An 896-nucleotide genomic window follows, 5' to 3' on the forward strand; every position below is an offset into this window, starting at 1 on the left:
TTTCTCTCCCGGCCGCCGCCACCTCACCCTCGCCCTCCTTGCCGTCCGCCGCCTCGTCCTCATCGCCCAGCTCCCGGAAGATGGTGGTGTCAGCGGAGATGTGCTGCTTTTGCTTCGATGTGCTCTACTGTCACCTGTACGGATACCAGCAGCCCCGGACCCCCCGGTTCACCAACGAGCCCTAGTGAGTACCGTGCCCACCGCCGCCCTCTCCCTTGCGCTCGGGATGGGGCTCAGAGTTGAGGCAAAGTACGAGTCAGCCTCCCCGCCGGCCGCTGCCCCTGCCCCTCTCGCTGCCCCGGGTCCCCGGAGCCGCTCGCTCTGAGTAAGGGCACCCCGCGCTTTCTGCCCTCAGAGGCAAGCGCCTCACACTTGGAGCGGGGTGCTGCTGCGAGAGATGGCGCGCTGGTTCCCAGAGGTGTTCACTTTCTCTTTGAGATAACTTCGAGGAGTTTTGACCCTCTCCTCTCCTTCGCCACCCTGCGTCTCGTTCGCCCGGGTTTGGGAGCTCTGGTTCCCTCACGATGTTGACTTCTCCTGGCTTGGGTTTCCTTGACCCCCTGTGAAAGCCCCGCCGGTATTCCCGCCCCGCGTACCTTGCACATGGAGAGTTACTCTTCCATTGCAGCGTGAAAAATAGCAACTACCCAACTTCTGTTCTGCTAGTGATGGAACTTAGCTCCGGAGCCAATGAAGTTTACCCATCTTTTTCTTTCGGGTTTCCTCGTGTCCTGAGGAGGGAGGAGGTTTTTTCAAAATACATTTTCCCTTAGTACCTATTTTTATCCGAACATACCCATTAAAATGTGTTTCTAGTGAAGCGCACCGCCGGCTCTCTCACATTTAAAGAGTGAGACTTTTTTTTTTTTTTTTTTTTTTTTCCATCCTCATCCTAA

The 896-nt window shown here is 56.5% G+C and overlaps 1 protein-coding gene across 4 annotated transcripts in view; it reads left to right on the top strand.

Annotated features, from left to right (window-relative positions):
* Positions 1-6: 6 nt before the first annotated feature.
* AMMECR1 (AMMECR nuclear protein 1) overlaps positions 7-896 on the top strand; it is a 112,826-nt gene continuing 111,936 nt past the window's right edge. For all 4 annotated transcript variants that reach the window (XR_003003670.1, XM_024748567.1, XM_024748559.1 and 1 more), the window contains exon 1: positions 7-184. Coding sequence is in view for 3 of the 4 variants with exons in the window: in XM_024748567.1 (XP_024604335.1) it covers positions 81-184 (104 nt within the window). In the remaining variant the exon portion in view is untranslated. The remainder of the gene's footprint in view (positions 185-896) is intronic.

Source organism: Neophocaena asiaeorientalis, unplaced genomic scaffold (assembly GCF_003031525.2).
Source record: "Neophocaena asiaeorientalis asiaeorientalis breed wild unplaced genomic scaffold, Neophocaena_asiaeorientalis_V1.1 scaffold41, whole genome shotgun sequence".
Taxonomy (NCBI): Eukaryota; Metazoa; Chordata; class Mammalia; order Artiodactyla; family Phocoenidae; genus Neophocaena; species Neophocaena asiaeorientalis.